The following is a 16,810-nucleotide window of genomic DNA, read 5'->3' as shown; positions in this document are numbered from 1 at the left end:
TTTTTCATGTCTTAACCAATCGCTGTCTCCCTTGGCCCATTTTTCTATTGTCCATCCCCCTGGGAGGGGGTTATATGTAGATCCTTGTGATCAGTTCCCACTTTGTCCCCTGCCTTTCCCCTTACCCTCCTAGTATCGCTACTCTCATTATTGATCCTGAGGGGTTTATCTGTCCTGGATTTCCTGTGTTTCCAGAGCTTATCTGTACCTGTGTACATGCTCTGGTCTAGCCAGATTTGTAAGGTAGAATTGAGGTCATGATAGTGGGGGAGGGGGGCAAGCATTAAAGAACTGCAGGAAAGTTGTGTGTTTCATCGGTGCTATACTGCACCCTGACTGGCTCATCTCTTCCTTGTGACTCTTCTGTAAGGGGGTGTCCAGTTGTCTACAGATAGGCTTTGGGTCTCCACTCCACCCTCCCCCTCATTCACATGGATATGATTTTTTGTTCTGGGTCTTTGATGCCTGATATCTTATCCCATTGACACCTCATGATGACACGGGCTGGTGTCCTTCTTCCATATGGGCTTATTTGTTTCCGCTAGATGGCTACTTGTATATCTTCCAAGTCTTTTTTTTATATTAATCTTTTTATTGGGGCTCATACAACTCTTGTCACAATCCATACATATATCAACTGAGCAAAGCACCCTTATACATTCGTTGCTCTCGACATTCTCGAAATTCGCCTTCCACTTGGGTTCCTGGAATCAGCTCAGTTTCTTTTTTTCCTCCCCCTCCCTCCCCGCTCCCCCCTTCTCTCTGCACCCTTAATAGTTTATAAATAATTATTTTATCTTCTCTTACACTGCCCGGCGTCTCCCCTCACCCACCTTCCCATTGCCCATCTCCCAGAGAGGAGGTTACACATAGATCCCCAAGATTGGTTCTCCCTTTCTACACCCCCTTCCCTCCCGGTGTCGCCACTCCCACCGCTGGTCCTGAGGGGTTCATCCGTCATAGATTCCCTGTGTTTCCAGATCCCTACTGCACCGCTGTACATCCTCTGGTCTAACCAGGTCCGCAAGGTAGAATTGGGGTCATGATAATTGGGAGGGGAGGAAGCTTTCAGGAACTAGAGGAAGGTTTTGAGTTTCATTGATGCTACACTGAGCCCTGAGTGACTCATCTCCTCCCCACTACCCCTCTGGAAGGGATGTCCAGCTGTCTACAGATGGGCATTGGGTCCCCATCACGCACTCCCCGTCATTCACGGTGATGTGATCTCCCCCTCCACTCCCCGCCTTTGTTGTTTGAGACCTGGTCTCCTCTGCCCTTCACGATCACACATGTTGGTGTGCTGCTTCCGTGTGGGCTTTGTTGCTTCTGGGCTAGATGGCCGCTTGTTTGCTTTCAAGCCTTTAAGTCCCCAGACGCTATATCTCTCAATAGCCGGGCACCATCAGCCTTCTTCACCACACTTGCTTATGCACACATTTGTCTTCAGCGTTTATGTGAGGAAGGTGATCACACAATGATGGTTTTTGTTCATTGTTGTCTGCTACCTGGTCCATTCAACACCTTGTATTCGCTTAGGCTGTGTGCTTCTTCTCTGTGGGCTTTGTTGCTTCCGAGCTAGATGGCCGCTTGTTTGCCTTCAAGCCTTTAAGACCTCAGATGCTATATCTTTTTGATAGCTGGATATCTTCCAAGTCTTTAAGACCCCAGACACTATATCTTTTGATGGCTGGGCGCCATCAGTTTTCTTCACCACATTTACTTATGCACCCACTTTGTCTTCAGTGATCATGTCGGGAAGGTGAGCATCACAGAATGCCGGGTTACTAGAACAAAGTGTTCTTGTGTTGAGGGAGTACTTGAGTGGAGGCCCAATGTCCGTCTGCTGCCTTAATACTTAAATTAGTATATGTAAATAGGTCTATATCTTTATTGTTATGTCCATGCCTAAATTTAGACCTTTGTAAATGTCCTTTACCTCCTAGTCCTTTCCTCTGTTTCTGAAGGAAGACTGGTAACTGGCGCTCTCTCCCCTAGTTTCCCAGCTCCCCTCAAAGGCTTTTGTCAGCATGTTTAGAGAAATAGAGTATTGTTTTTAAACCGTTGCTTTAAGCCATCCTTTTGGCCTTCTCTAATTTCGAGGTATTTTAAAATACATTCTCTCTCATAAGGGAGAACTCTTGTTGACCTTGTTTGGTGGGGTGACTGTTCTCAAGGATAATCAAGGACTGATGAAAAGTAAACATTTTAAGTGTTGCTCCGTGTAGGGCTCAAGTTCATTGTATCTGGCCTGGTCTGCATTAAGAGTGGTTTAAAAGAAAAGAGACAATCATTTAGTCTTCACCCTGAGCTTTCTCTGTGTGTGTACTTCTAATGATTATTTCAGTATTTCAGAAGACATCTTAGACTATAAAGTTAGTTACAGTTCAGTTGACATCTTGTCATCACTGTTCTGTCTTGTTGAAGAATGTTTCGAGTTAGTCACTTCAGATTGTTTGATTTAGCCCACATTGTAACCCTGAAATTATTTTAGTCTATTTCAGCTGCTAACTGCAAGGTCAGCATTTCAAAACCATCGGACATTCCATGGGAGAAAGACAAGGCTTTCTCTTCCTGTAAAAAACTATAGTCTTGGAAACCAGCAGTGGCAGTTGGGACCAGACCTGTAGGGTTGCTACGAGTTGAAACTCACTCTATGCAATGAGAGGTTTAGCATCCTTTACGAAAGCGTCCTATTTGAGTAAGCGTCTGGTTCACCTTTTGGGTCAGTTTTTAAAGGGATATACTGTATATGCTCGAGTACAAGTCGAGTTTTTCAGCCCATTTTTAATGCAGTTTTTGTGGTAAAATTAGGTGCCCCGGCTGACATTCGGGTTGGCTTATACTTGAATATATACACTATATATTAGACTTACAAAAAATAAATTTTTGTGCTCATTTTCCCGAGTTACAGATAGAGCATTTCTGTTGCCTCTCTCAACAGGATTAATGGCAATAGCCTCGCTCATAGGCCCTTTTCTTCAAGGTTCCAATTTTCTCTAAATGCATATTGTTACTTTCTTCTACTAGTCTGGTTGCAGTCAGCTCACGGACTTCAAACGTCTCTTAGTAGGTGGTTAATAAACGACATCAGTATTTATGCATTGTGCTCTCATTGATTCAGTACCTCATGAGGATTCGATGCATTACATCGTACAGAGAGCCTTCCGCCTAGGAAGGGATGGTGAACAGGTTTTCTGCTGATACCGACTCCGGACTATTAGGAGTGGCTGGTTTGGAGGACCAAGGAGCCCTGGATGTGCTCTGGGGTAGACATTGGACTGCTACCATGAAGGTCGGCAGTTCCAGTCCACTCATGGTGAAAGATGGAGCTCTTCTGCTCCATGGAAGATTTACAGCCTCGGAAACCCTGTATTAGGATCACTTTGAATCCTAATTGAGGATTGGCTCAATCCTAATCCAGGATTGGCTCAATGGCAATGGGCTGGGGGTTTGAGAATTCCTAGACTGTGTCTAAATTAAGCAGAAAGGAATGCTGTGATTGATGAAGCTGGGCCCCTAACTGACAATGAATAGTTACAAATGGGTATATGGGGGTAGGTCATTCAGACCTTGGATTTATACCTTCATAGAGGAAGGTTGTCTAGTTTGCTTTTCTGATTAGATAGATGATGATGTTCTTGCATTGTTCATCATGCAGAATTAACCCTGCCTTTATTTGCCATGATAGCCCTTTATCACCTTAACTGTAACACTTCTTTCTTAATTGTTGCTCATTTACCTCTCTGCTGCCATTTCTTGTTCCTTGAGGTGTTGGTTTTTTCTGCCTCCACTTAGAGAGGGAAGGACAGGCTTCCTACTCCCGGGAAGAGTTACAGTCTCAGAGCCTTCATGACAGTGAATAGAGTGGGCGTGGATGTCCGTCACCCTCAGTACTGGTTTGGTACATGGTCTCCTACATGTTTGAAAAATGAGATACTTTGTTAATTCCTTGTTGATCTAGATCAGGGGCCCGCACCCCGTTTTTGTTTTACTTCAAAATAAGATACGTGCAGTGTGCATAGGAATTTGTTCATCGTTTTTTTTTTAAAAACTGTAGTCCAGCCCTCCAACGGTCTGAGGGACAGTGAACTGGCCCCCTTTTAAAAAAGTTTGAGGACGCCTGAATTCTAGATGATATATAAGGGGCTACAAAAAGTTTGTTAAAAAATTATATTATTCTTCATTGCATTTTTCCATAAGCTTTTTGAAGCCCCTTGTATGTCTGAACATCGGGGCAGTTATGTTTGAAGACAAAGTGACAGGTGTAAGTCCTAGGGTGCTGGTGACGTGAATCAGTAGGCAGAGGAAGGCGTGTTTTAGATCGGGCCAGACAAGTCAGCTTTTTGTCCTCTGGAACACAGCGGTGCCTCAGGGTTTGGGTCTTGGTGCCTCCAAGAATGGTAACACTATTCGACAAAGTTGGGTGGGGAAGAACAGATTTGAGTGGGATTGATTTGTGGTTTGGAGTTTCGATTGTGAATGTATATTGATAAATTGAAGGTGGAAAGAAGGCTGTGCGTGGTGAGATAGTTTTTTCTTTTGTGTGCTCCACATTACCTTACCTTATAATTATCTATCGAATGCCCATCTTCTCATGTCTGTTCAGGGCTGATTGCTCATGACAAAACTGTGGTTCATGGTAGGCACTCATTAAATTCAATGAATTAACTGACTTCTGTACTCTTATTTGACTTGAACTCGTACTATGTTATCTTATTTTATATTGCTAATTAGGAAAATTAGTTTACCCAGGTACTTAGTTTTCGTAGACTCATTGAGACATTAAACTTACGGGGATTTGAGAAATGCTGGTAGATCCCCCAGCTAGACTCTCGTGGAGGTATGAAGTCACACAGTCATGGATCAAATTCCAGATTTAGTTGTGTAGCAGTCACACTTGGGTAAAAACATAATTTATTCCAAAATATGCATATGATACATGCCTTTCAGTCTGAGGAGGGGAAGGTGATAGTTGATTTGAATGGACTGGAGGTTTTCCTACCGCTTTTCTCTGATTTGGGAAATTCTCTCCTGTTCAATTCTTTGACCAGGGCTGTCCAAGAGATCAGAAAGGAGATGAAAATTATCATTTTCCCTTTTGTTTGGCAATATTGGCTTACTGGATGTTTAAAATGAGTTCTGGCTAATCTATTGATTTTACTTCCTCTTTCCTTGTCCATATTAGCATGATGAATCATGTTGGGTCTAGATATACTTTATTTGATAGTGTAAACATTACGTTTTAAACTTCCGCTTATGAGTGTATTATGCGTTGTTTCAACACTAACTTCTATAAATCTCTTTTATCAGTGGGGAAAGATGAATCTTCCAGAGGCAACAATTATGGAACATAGTTTTAAAATTTACCAAGTTTCATTTTTGATATGTGAACTTTGATCACTAGATTAAAGGAAGCCTCTAATATTTTCTTTCATAGCTTCCCAGGCAGAGATAGTGTGTCCACTTTTGTCTAGAGCAACTAAGGGGTCTATTCACTTGCATTAGGCTTTTGTGTGACTTATTTTTCTAACTATCCTGATTTACTTCTCTTGTTTCAGTACCAAGATAAAGAGGAAGTTGTCTTGTGGATGAATACTGTTGGACCCTACCATAATCGACAAGAGACATACAAGTACTTCTCGCTTCCCTTCTGTGTAGGGTCAAAAAAAAGTATTAGTCATTATCATGAAACTCTGGGAGAAGCACTTCAAGGTGTTGAACTGGAGTTTAGTGGCCTGGATATTAAATTCAAAGGTAAGTAAATCTAATAGTCCCAACAATTAAATAGACTGTAGGCCCCGGGTTTCTCAACTTCAACCCTACTGACATCTGGAGCTGGGTGAAGCTTGAGTGGAGGGGGTTGTCTGTCCGGCAGAGTTTGTACAGCAGCATCCCCGGGCTCTTCCCTTGAGAAATCAGTGGTTCCTGTCCGTCCTCCCGAGGGGCGGCACCAAAATGTCTTCAGACACTGCTGATGGCTCCCAGTGAGACACACTGCTCCAGATGCTCCCAGAAGCCCAAACACTCTTTTAAGTTGTGAGTTAAGTATAGTGGGGTCAGAAATGACTATTGGCCACTATCAAATTTATATTGAGTAATTGTAAAGCCATAAATAATTGTGAGTATAATTATACCTCCGTACCATATGTTTTTTTTCTTAGTAAACCCTCCACACTTGGGTATGCATGACCCAGTACAGCCCATGTGGATTCTTAGTGATTTCTGGGAGTGTAAGGCTCTAGTGGAGCTAGTGGTGTAATGGTTAATGTGTTGGGCTACTAACTGCAAGATCAGCAGTTCAAAACCACCAGCCACTCTGAGGGAGAAAGATGAGGCTTTCTACTCAGCGACCGTCTCATAACCCCCAGGGGCAGTTCTGAGTGGAAGTGGACTGAGTGGCAGTGGGTTTGGGTTTTGTCAGAAGGCTATAACTGTTGTGTGGACACTTAAAAATTTTTTATTGAACCTCAGTTTCAAACTTGTACCATTGGCCCAGCATACGTAGTGTTTTCTTAATTTACCTTCCTAATACTTGAGGGTTGGGGTTTTCAATTTTAAGCAAAGATGTGTTAGACTGGAGGAGAAAAATTCTGTTTATCATTTTATTATGCAAGTACCTGTTTTATCGGGTTCTCTGAGTGTGCTTGTACTTTGCTCGCCCTCTTTGAGGTTTCCCAGGGAGCGCATTTCCTGCACAGGCATTTTCACCTGGCCAGCAGAAGCTGGAGTAATTGCATTTCTGCGGGATCGCTGATTAGGTGTCTTGGCTTGAATAGAGCCTAGATTTCCTAATCAGGAGCTTTGAATTGTAATCTTTACTGTATTGATTTTAGTAAAGTCATTTACTGCATTTTTGCTTGATTGTCTCCGTGTATAAGGTGACTAGTGAGCGACTCCTGGTGTTTTTAGCACGTTGGAGGAGGGAGTGTGACATAAGATACTTACAAGATAATGTAGCTTTAACTTTGATTTAGTTCAGTGTTTTTCTTATTTTTAGAATTTTTGTTGATGGAAATAGCTGTAAACATTTGTAATCTACCTCCCCCCTATTCCTTGGAGATTAATTATAAAATTAAGTTATAAATCTAAACTACAGAGGCCTGGCCTATAATTTTATGAATCATTATAAATATGCCTGGAGGTTATGTTTTAATCAATCAAGTAATTCAAATACTTGATCACAAACAAGGAAAATAGTTTAAACTAGAATATGTGTTGTTTGAGAACCTCAGTACTACCTTTGTTCACTTAATTTACTCTTTTCCTTATCTGGTACCTATTCCAGTTTTTAAATTTTAGAGACAGAGAGAGAAGAGACAAGGGCCCAGAGTCCTTTGCTGTTAGAGACCCCTGTCATCAGTGTTTGAAATCCTAACTCTTATTTTCTCAACAGGTAACTCCTGCTTTCTTAACTCTTTGTTCTTCAGCAATTCTTACAGAAGTTGGCAACACAGATGCTGCTAAATCTAATAGTCCAGAAGAAATTTAAGTGAAGTTCATGTTCTCTTCCCCCTCCACTGTAGTCCCTCTTATTCACCGGGGTCAGCAATCAAGCTGGTCATGCTTTGAAAAAAGTATTTGAGGGGGTGTCCTGGTTGTTACTTATAGGAACTTAGAATTTCTGAGATTAACTGCAGCTGGGGCCCAGAGATGCAGCGAGATATCCCAGGTTTAGACAGTATGGGAATGTAATAAAGAGTGTAAACGCAAGAGCATTCTTCCTCCATGTGAACTATAGAAGTTTAGAAATGTGTATATTGTTGGTCCTTCATTCCTTAAATGTTTACTTTTGCAAGTTTTTCTGAAGGCATATTTGGATAAGAAACATTTTAGAAATACTGTGAAATAATTTTAAAAACTATATAATCTAGTAAGTTCTGTCAGGCTAATGGGCTAGGGATCGTCTTGTTATATGAGAGTCATAAATAGGCTGTTTCAGGGAACCAATGATCATCTGGTGGCACAGTGGGTTACACTGTGGGGGACTGGTAACCGCAAGGCCGTGTTGAAAGCCAGTAAAGATTTACAGCCTCAGAGACCCACAGGAACCGTTTCACTCCAGCCGGTAGGGTTGCTATGGGTCAAAATCAACTCAGTGGCAGTGAGGTTGTTGTTGTTTTATAAGAATAATAATCTGAATTTAATGTAGGATATCTCTCACTTAACATTTTATGTACAGCTTTCTTTATTTGCTCAAATGGAAAAATGCTAAATTGACACCATTTAGAGGAAATAGATTAAAGAGGGCAGAACAACCGAAGTAGTCATCAGATGGATAAATACATAAAATGGACTATTATTCATCCCTAAAGAGAAATGACATTCTGATAGAGGTTTCCTGTGATGTGGATGAACCCTGACAATATTACGCTGTGAATGATGAAACATACAACTTTCCTCTAGCTCTTAAATGCTTCCAACCCCCCACTATCATGATCCCAATTCTGCCTTACAAATCTGGCTAGACCAGAGGACGTACACTGGTACAGATAGGAACTAGAAACACAGGGAATCCAGGACAGATGATCCCTTCAGGACCAGTGGTGAGAGTGGAGATACCAGGAGGGTGGAGAGAAGGGGGAACTGACTACAAGGATCTACATAGAACTCCCTCCCTGGGGACAGACAACAGAAAAGTGGGTGAAGGGAGACATGGCGGACAGTGTAAGACATGACAAAAATAATAACTTATAAATGATCAAGAGGTCATGGGGGAGGGGGAGCATGGAGGGAGGGCAGAAAATTGAGGAGCTGATACCAAGGGCTCAAGTAGAAAGCAAACGTTGAGAATGATGATGGCTACAAATGTGTTCGACACAGTGGACTGTGATGAGTTGAACAAGCCCCCAATAAAATGATTTTAAAAATATATTACCCTGGGAAAGAAGTCAGGCACAGGAGGACAGTGTATGATGTCACGTGTGTGTAATATCTGGGCTCGGCAAGTGCACAGAGACGAAAGTTGTCAGCAGTCACGGGCTGAGGGGTTACTGCCCAGAGTGCTGCATGTCTGTCTGTCTGTCTGTCTGGGGCCAATGGGGACCTTTTGGAAATAGGGCTTCAGAAAGTTTGTGGAAAGCAGAATTAAAAGGCCAGGGACTCGTCCCACAAAGTTTGCAGAGCCCCATAGATAGTGGTGATGTTTGCACTGCACGGGCATGTAATTCATGTCATTGACTTGCCCACGTAGAAATGGTTCACATGGTAATGTTTCTTACATATATACTTTACCACAGTGAATTTAAAAGGAAAGGTGGGCGTGGGTTGGGGTGGGGGAAGCTGATGCCAAGGACTCAATAGAAAGTAATGTCTAAAAAAGAATGAGGGCAACATATGTACAAACATGCCTGATTCAACTGATGCATGGATTGTTATAAGAGTTGTACGAGCCCCCAGTAAAATGATTTAAAAATAAAGGAACGATCAGCAAAGCAAGAGCAGATTTGAATGAAGTGCCCTTTCACCAGCCTGAATTCGTTACTGTCGAGTAGAGGCTACCTCCTGGCACCTTGCCCACCCAGAGTGAAAAGAACTCTATGCTTTTGGGTCCGAGAGGATTGCTGCCTCCCAGCTCTGCCTTGGCCTGCCTGTGTGATCCAGGGCAAGTTATTCCACTTTTCTGCGCTTCATTTCCCTCCCCTGTGAAGTGTAGCAGATAATAGCCATGTGCCAGACTCCTCGTTAGGTAAAAGGAGAACATGTACCACATACCTGGTTTTCATTCCCGAAGCAGTCATTGTTAGGAATACTGATAGCATAGCGTGTAGGCTTGTGGTTCCAACTTGATTTTGTATTAGCAATTCGGAAATGTTAAATGAGTTTATTGATTACAGGGTCTGATTTATCCCCAACCTGTTACACTAGCCTGTCGGTTCTCCTGGGGCGTAACTTTGTAGCTGTTGCGCTGTGGTGGGAGCGGGTTAGCTGCTGTTACAGAAGCCCTTGCACAGTAGAGCCACGTGCTGCCCTGTCCAGTGCCCTTGTTCTGGTTGCGTGTGGATTGTCGCCTTGTGATCCATACAGATGTCATCAGCTGAGATTTTAGGGCTGCATCACCAGACCGTTCTTTCTCGACCTGTTTTCAACCAGATTGTTTTAGACCAAACAATTTGAATCCTAATTTTCTCAATCTTAAATTGGCCTCACTTAAGTTTGGAAGCTCTGCTTAAACCTGTTAAGCATCCTAGCAATACTCAAGCTCCCAGCTATAGCCAGTGAGTGTGCTGGGTGGGAATTGAGCCGAGATTTGCATGGAAGGTGAGGCTTTTACCATTAAACCACCAATGGCCCAGTTAAGACATGTTGCTAGATGCCATCAGCTTGGTTCTGAGTCATAGAACAGAACCAAGCCCATCCTGGTCCCGTGACACCTTCATAATCTGCCCAGTGTCAGAGCCCTTCGCTGCAGCCCCTGTGGTGTTCCATCTAGTTGAGGGGCTTCCACCCTTTTCCAGACCCTCTGCTTTAGTCTGCAGGATGTCTTTCTCCAGGGACTGGTCCTTCCGCTCCTAGTAAACGGTCTAACCCTCCGTGTTCTTGTGATTGGTGGGTATCTGGGTGATCATTGCATATAACCTGGAGTAGAAATTCTCGGCCAGAGATGGGCACCACTTGCTCATTGCCATCATTTACGAATTTTGGTGCAATTTATTCAAGAAACCCCTGCTGGGAAGTGACAGCATGAGAATTCTAACCTGGGCAGTTGAGCTCCAGAGTTCAAGCTTGTAACCATTAGGCAGTAGTTCCTTCCAGGTGTCTGACTCAGTGGTGTAGGCCCAAATGTCAAAGGGTGGGGAGGTGGCTTGGGCGTGGGTGGAGAGAGATGGGTCCTAACCATTCCTACCGAAGAGTCTCTTTAAGGTAATAACCACCCCACCCCCACCCCACACACACACAGACACACGCTGTTCACATCCGTGAATTTGGAGCCTCTCTGGTATAAGTTCGCTAGCGTAAAGCACTTCTGGCCTACTGCAGGGAAGGAGTTTGAGGTATTCATCTGGCTGTGGGTGGAAGGAGGAGGTAGCAGATCACCTACCGTCCATAGACAGAGTTTCCTCATCCTGAAATCTATCCCCCACCTTTCTAGGCCCTTGATGCTTCCAAGTCCTCTTTGTCTCTTGGGAAATCCTTCCTCTTGCACAGTGGAGCCAAGTGCTGTCCACCAATCCTTCCTCTGTGTTTGCTCTGCTCTTTTACTCGTTCGGCATCTTCCATTTCTTTTCCATTTTCCAAAATTGTGTTGGAATCGTTGGTCTACTGTCTCTCTTTTGTCCTTGTGAATTTACAATCCTTTTCTTCTTATACTGACATTTCAATGGGGTTTCAGTAGATGGAAGAGACATGCTTGAATTGCTGATCTGCTTTGTTTAATTTGAAGTTTCAGAATTTGACATATCTTGTCTGGCTTCCACTAAATTGTTTTAGGCAGATCAGATCATTTGAATCCTAAATTCGCCAATTCTTGGCATTAGTCACTCCTTAAACCCGTGCTGATTGCCAATAAAATTAGTTAAGCATAGGTTGTTCCTGAGTCCTGTTCCAACCCTGGATAATGCTCTCCTCGAAGTTACGTATTTTTCTCCAAATTGTGTGCAAGCACTTAAGACATTTTTTATCAGCGAGGCTCACATCGCCCAGGCCCCTTCTCCCCACTCACACTTCTAAATTTTAATAATAGTGTTCACTGTGTAAATTTTTATTGTACTTTTTTCCTTTACATTTTTTGAGCTTATCCTCAATATCAAGTATTCTTTAAAACTATAACTATGTAGTACTGTTTAAGTGTGTACTATGGTTTCTCTAATCTGTATACTGCAATTTCCTCTCGTTTCCTAGGGGTGAGATGATCTGATTCTCTTGACCTTTGTTTGTGCTACTAGAAGGACAATGCCTCTGACGATCCTCGCACACAAGTTGATACACTTCTGAGTCTTTCATTAGGATAGATTCCAGATGTAGGCTTATTAAATCATAGGCCTTAAACATTTTAATGGCAGTTTTTTATATATGCTGTCAAACAAACATCTAAAAAAGTCCTATGAAGTTATATTGCCAGTCAGATGGGTCCGTTAATCAGTAACTATATCTGTAATTGTTCAATTAAATGAATGCCTGTATTTTCCCCTAGTGTATGTTTTAATTCATTTGGCAGTTACTGAGTGCTTTTCTGTACAGCAAAGCTGTGATGGGCTCTGGGTAGACAGAATTGCACTGATAACTCTGGATTTAGGGGGCACGAGCCCTCTTGAAGCAGACTCTTTGTTTTACGTGCGTGTGCATTTTGTGGGACAGACGCCGGTCTCCTCAGATTCTTAAAGGGAGATGTGGACCAAGGGGACATAAGTGCACTGCGTGTAGGGGCACATCAGCACTTTCCCTCCTTCTGACAGCTCTGGGAAGGAGGTAGCGCGGATGGTATCTCTGAGGGGCAGGTGAGCTTCCGTGGCTTGCTTTGGTTCCCCTAGCTGGCACCAGCTCGTCAGGGCTTCTGTTTGATTCTGTGTGACTTTGCCCACAGTGATTACCCGAGAGACTGCCAAGGGTTGCTGAGTGAGGTGGAGTAGATTGCCGCGTCTGGTCCTGCGAGCAGTGCTGCTTCAGTTGACCACCCAGGCTCATGGATTGTCTGTGATGTCAGTATTCCACTCTCGCGCCTAGCAAAGGAATTCCACTAGAATGTGACCATCCAGGCCCATTTTACAGCCTGCCAGTGATGACAGGCTTTTCCTTTGAGTGCAGATTTCCCATCAGTGAATGCTAATATTTAAGAGGCAGTGGTTCTCAACCTTCCTAAAGCCGCGACCCTTTAATACAGTTCCTCATGTTGTGGTGAACATCCCCCCCAAGCCATAAAATTGTTTTAATTGCTATTTCATAACTATAATGCTACTATTATGAGTTGGGCGACCCCTGAGGTAGGGTCATTCCACCCCCCAAAGGGGCCGTGGTCCACAGGTTGAGAACCGCTGCTTTAAGGCCTCTGTCAACCCCCCAAGATTCTGTGCTTAAAAGTTTAATTTGTTTATCTTGACATTTTCGCCTATAGGTTGTGCGCGCACAGCAAACACAGGGCTCACACACTGATAAATAGATGTGTGCATTTGCTAAACGACCTAGTGACTCCCAATGCTCAATAAACCGTGCTCTTAGAACTTTGTGCAGGCAGGCCTCACCCACTGCGTAAAGGAGGCAGTTAAGGCAGAGCTCTCAGGGCCTGAGGGTCTATTTTGAAGCACTAAAAGGTAAAAGAAGGAGCCCTGGGGGTGCTTCTGGGTACTTGTTGGACTGCTAGCTGCCAGATTGGCAGTTCAAACCCACCAGTGGCTCTTCTGGGGAAGGATGAAGCACTCCACTCCCACAGAATTGTTTGCAGCCTCAGGAATTCTGCATTGGGGTCAGGATTGAAGGAGCCCTGTGAGAGTCGTATGGAGGCAGGGTGGAGGAGGAGGATGGAGTCTTAGGTGGAGGGGAAGAGGAGATGTGAGGATGGACACTCCAGGTAGAGGTGACCGCCCGGGCAGAGAAGTCTCCGGAAGGCAAACTGAATGGGAATGGCAGACGCTTGAGTTTGGCTGGAGGGTGGGGTGATCGAGAGAGGGTTGATGTAAAGTCGGACTTGGAAGAATCACTAACCCTTTATAAGCTTTCAGTGTCTGAATGTCTACAACTGAGCCCCGTACATAAGACCACTGCATTGTTTATGTTCATTATCAGTACATTTCTGTTTGGTTTCCTGTAATAGTGAGGAATGCAGTGGCTGTGCTGAGGTAACAGTGCGAGCTCCCCTGCGGCCATTTCTTGCCCTCAAGCAGCAACCTTCCTTTGGTGCCACGTCCTCTGTAGTTGTCTGCTACCCCTTTGCTCAGACTCAGGAGACCCACTGGGGGTCTCCTGCTGCCAGTTTTCCCAACCTCTGCTGGGTTGCCACCCTTGATGGCAGTCTCATCCCTCATCCCCCTCCTCCCTCCACTGCTCAGCCTCAGTTTTTACCAGCACATCCTTAATGCCTTGCTGCCTTGAAGGGCCTGGTGGAAAGCCTTTTTATTGGAGGCCTAGTAATTGCCTTCTTCTGCTTTGTGGGTGACAGTGAGTTAGTTAATCCTTACCCCGATTCCTTGGAATTTCAGTGTTTCCAGCCATCATTGCTAGTGCAGGTTTGGATTATTCATTCTGGGCTGAGTATTAATAAGAGAAATCAGTTCTGTCGAGGGCTGGGGAGATACGCTGCTATCTTTTTTTAAACAGTTTGGTTGGCTTATAATTCACATCCCATATTCACATAACAGTTCAATCTGCTGGTGATATTTTGAAGTAGAACTCAGATGACTATTTCTTGTAGAAATAGTCATACAGGTAACTATAACATTCATACTGCATGGATTCAGCTTACGAATCCAGAATTTTCATGAATATTTAAGGGGTGAACATTATTCCTTTGTTCTAATGTAGTGCAGGAGAACTTGCAAACACAACTGTGCTTTCTTTTTGTTGTTGTGTTACCCCTGGGGGACGTTCGATGTGTTTGCAGCATTGGGGGCTGGCTTTGTTTGTGGCAGACACGAATGAGCACAGGCACGTCTGGCAGCGCTAGGGGTGCACGTTGGAGGTCATGTGAGCTGAAGTGCGTGTAGTGGCAGTAGTTTCCCAGGCAGGCAGGAATGGGAATGACTCGACTCTCGGGACTTGTGAGGACCCTGCAAACACTGATCCCGCTGGATAGAGATTTACTTTTTAAACTTACCTAGTGATGAAGATTCGCTGGGTCTCTTTTTAGACTCTGTGGCCCATAGCAACTGGATTTACCAAGAAAGCTAGAATGAGGCGTTGGCCCAGCAATCTTATAGCTAGAAACTGTTCATCTCTATTAGGATCACTTTTTGGTGCTTCTGTATGTTTTAAATGACAATGTTATATGTTTTTAGTTTTCTAATTTTATTTTAAAAATAAAATTACCTTTTAAAGCGACTTTGTAAACCTGTATAATTTTCGGGATGTAAGAGATGTCTTCAGAGTTGATAATAAAAATGATTTTATTATGAAAAACTTTAAAACGAAAACCAAAAATTTAAAAAAAGTATGCTGAAGCTCTATGTATCTCTTCCAACCCAGGTCCCACTATCCTGAGTAGAAATTTTAACTTCAGGAAAGACTGGCTTCGTGTGTTATTTTACCCATATTGATTTGCAAGTGGACTAATGTGCAGTTTTTATTTTATGCAGATGATGTGATGCCAGGTACTTACTGTGAAATTGACTTAGATAAAGAAAAGAGAGATGCATTTGTGTATGCGATAAAAAATCACTACTGGTACCAGATGTATATAGATGACTTACCAATATGGGGTAAGTATTGTGAACCACACTTGAGGTTTGGGAATATTTGAATAATAAGCAAGATTTATGCTATGGCTCTGCTCCGGTGTGGTGCACTGGGTCAGTAAATGTGTTTTCACCGAGTTCCACAGAATGAGTACAATACCAATTTTGTGGGCCTCTTCCCTGTTTCTTAGATCACCAAATTTCATATGAAAGTGCCCACGCCCCCCAAAAAAGTTCTCCCAATATAATGGGTATATATAATATACATAATTTTCCTGATTCAAGGGCTATAAAAGTGCTTGGAATGATTTGAAATGATATGACAAAATAATAATTAATAATTATCAAGGGCTCATGAAGGAGGAGGGAACGGGGAGGGAGGGGGAAAAAAGAGGACCTGATGCAAAGGGCTTAAGTGCAGAGCAAATGCTTTGAAAATGATGAGGGCAAAGAATGTACAGATGTACTTTATACAATTGATGCATGTATATGTATGGACTGTGATAAGAGTTGTTTGAGTCCCTAATAAAATGTAAGAAAAATGATTTGAAGTGTCCGCTCCGACATGCTTCTGTGATAGTTGTGTCTTTTATAAAGATGATAGATATTTGAATGACTTGTTTTGCCTCGTTCCTGTTATTTTCCAAAATTGTTTATATTTTAATTTTTTATGTTTTAGCTCTTGCTTATCTGTTTTGACATACACATTAGGGTACAGTGACTACAAGTTTATACATAATCCCCAAAGCATGTTGTGTTGGACTTGATTAGGTTATTTTAAATGCAGAGCACACCAGCTACAGAGTCATCTTACCTGATCACATTTTTCTCATAAGTTTCCCTACCCCCACCACTGTGGGCAGGTGGGGCCTCTGGACATTCCCTCTTATTGTTTTAAAAGAGAACATTTATTAAAGTCTTAATTGGGACAAGGACAAGACGAAGACGTTATCCAGTTAAAGAAGGCCATTAGTACTGGGTGATAATGGTGATCAAGAGTTTGCTGACGTACGGAGCTTAGAAAAGGCCACGAGAGTCAGGGAAAACTGTCACAAGTGCACGATTGGTATTATTTCAGTACATCATAGTTAGTGGTAGAATTGCCAGATCAAGAGCAGGCCTGATCGGGATATGTATGTTGTAATAGACAGGAGCTTACAAGATCTGTCTAGGGGCCACCCCAAGACAGTGAGGGCATGATTCGTGTCTTTGCCACCCCCTGTATGGTGGTCTCCATCAAGGACACGCCCAGGCAGGCCCGTAAGGGAGACTGCCCTCCCTCGGCTGGTAGGCGGATGAAGGTAATGGCCTTTCAGTGCACTCTGTTTGAGGGCAAGATTGCTCAATCTCTGATCAATATTCAGAGGGAATTCAGTGGAGGCTTAATCCACCCGGGGACTCTGCAGATGGATTTTGGGATTTCACTGCCATCCATTCATAGCCTTCTGCACACCTAGTGCTCAGATTTAAGCTCTAATACTGTTCCCTCC

The 16,810-nt window shown here is 43.3% G+C and overlaps 1 protein-coding gene across 1 annotated transcript in view; it reads left to right on the top strand.

The window, feature by feature from the left end:
- TM9SF3 (transmembrane 9 superfamily member 3) overlaps positions 1-16,810 on the top strand; it is a 59,985-nt gene that overhangs the window by 10,045 nt on the left and 33,130 nt on the right. The window contains exons 2-3 of the mRNA XM_075534341.1: positions 5,559-5,754; positions 15,222-15,344. Coding sequence (XP_075390456.1) covers positions 5,559-5,754; positions 15,222-15,344 — 319 coding nt within the window. The remainder of the gene's footprint in view (positions 1-5,558; positions 5,755-15,221; positions 15,345-16,810) is intronic.

This window comes from Tenrec ecaudatus, chromosome 16, assembly GCF_050624435.1.
Source record: "Tenrec ecaudatus isolate mTenEca1 chromosome 16, mTenEca1.hap1, whole genome shotgun sequence".
Lineage (NCBI taxonomy): Eukaryota > Metazoa > Chordata > Mammalia > Afrosoricida > Tenrecidae > Tenrec > Tenrec ecaudatus.
The sequence above is the reverse complement of the archived record's forward strand: the minus strand, read 5'-3'. Positions and strand labels throughout refer to the sequence as shown.